This window comes from Atta colombica, unplaced genomic scaffold (genome assembly GCF_001594045.1).
Source record: "Atta colombica isolate Treedump-2 unplaced genomic scaffold, Acol1.0 scaffold89, whole genome shotgun sequence".
NCBI classification, from domain to species: Eukaryota; Metazoa; Arthropoda; class Insecta; order Hymenoptera; family Formicidae; genus Atta; species Atta colombica.
The window spans coordinates 141751-142280 of record NW_017259582.1 but is presented as its reverse complement, the minus strand read 5'-3'; the positions used below and the strand labels follow the sequence as shown (position 1 = coordinate 142280).

Below are 530 nucleotides of genomic sequence, written 5' to 3'. Positions count from 1 at the left end.
GAGATTTCGACTCATCTCTATAATATATAATATATTTATATATATGTATCATATATACATGTATATATTAGATGTAGTATATATTAGATGTATATATTAGATTGTATATATTAGATGTAGTAAAAAGAAATCCATTATTTTTCTATTCAATTTCATGCAAAAATAATGGATTTCTTTTTACTACACCTAATATATCACATCTACATATAATTATATTTTTTTTAATTTATCGGTAAATGCAACGACAGTTCTTCTATGCGAAGACATATGATAATTACCTGTATAACAATAATTTTTGCAGAAAAAACAAGTTTTCTGAAATGTTTCAAAAGTGTATAAGTGTAGAATAAAATATTTGAACACATTGAAAAGTTTATATTGATGATAGTCAATCTTCTTTTCTTTTCCCATTGGATGATACAACATTAATATCGCTGTAATCTCGTGCAATATCGATATACTGAAAAATTTTATTTTTATAAATAAACAAATTTACTTGTAAAAATTTTCTTTGAGATATATTATATATA

At 21.7% G+C, this 530-nt stretch overlaps 1 protein-coding gene across 2 annotated transcripts in view; it reads right to left on the bottom strand.

Annotated features, from left to right (window-relative positions):
- Nucleotides 1-316: 316 nt before the first annotated feature.
- The window catches only part of LOC108693251 (N-acetylglucosaminyl-phosphatidylinositol biosynthetic protein), a 3450-nt gene continuing 3236 nt past the window's right edge, over nt 317-530 (bottom strand). For both annotated transcript variants that reach the window (XM_018202101.1, XM_018202102.1), the window contains exon 7: nt 317-460. In XM_018202101.1, the coding sequence (XP_018057590.1) occupies nt 389-460 (72 nt within the window). In that variant the 3' untranslated portion in view covers nt 317-388. The remainder of the gene's footprint in view (nt 461-530) is intronic.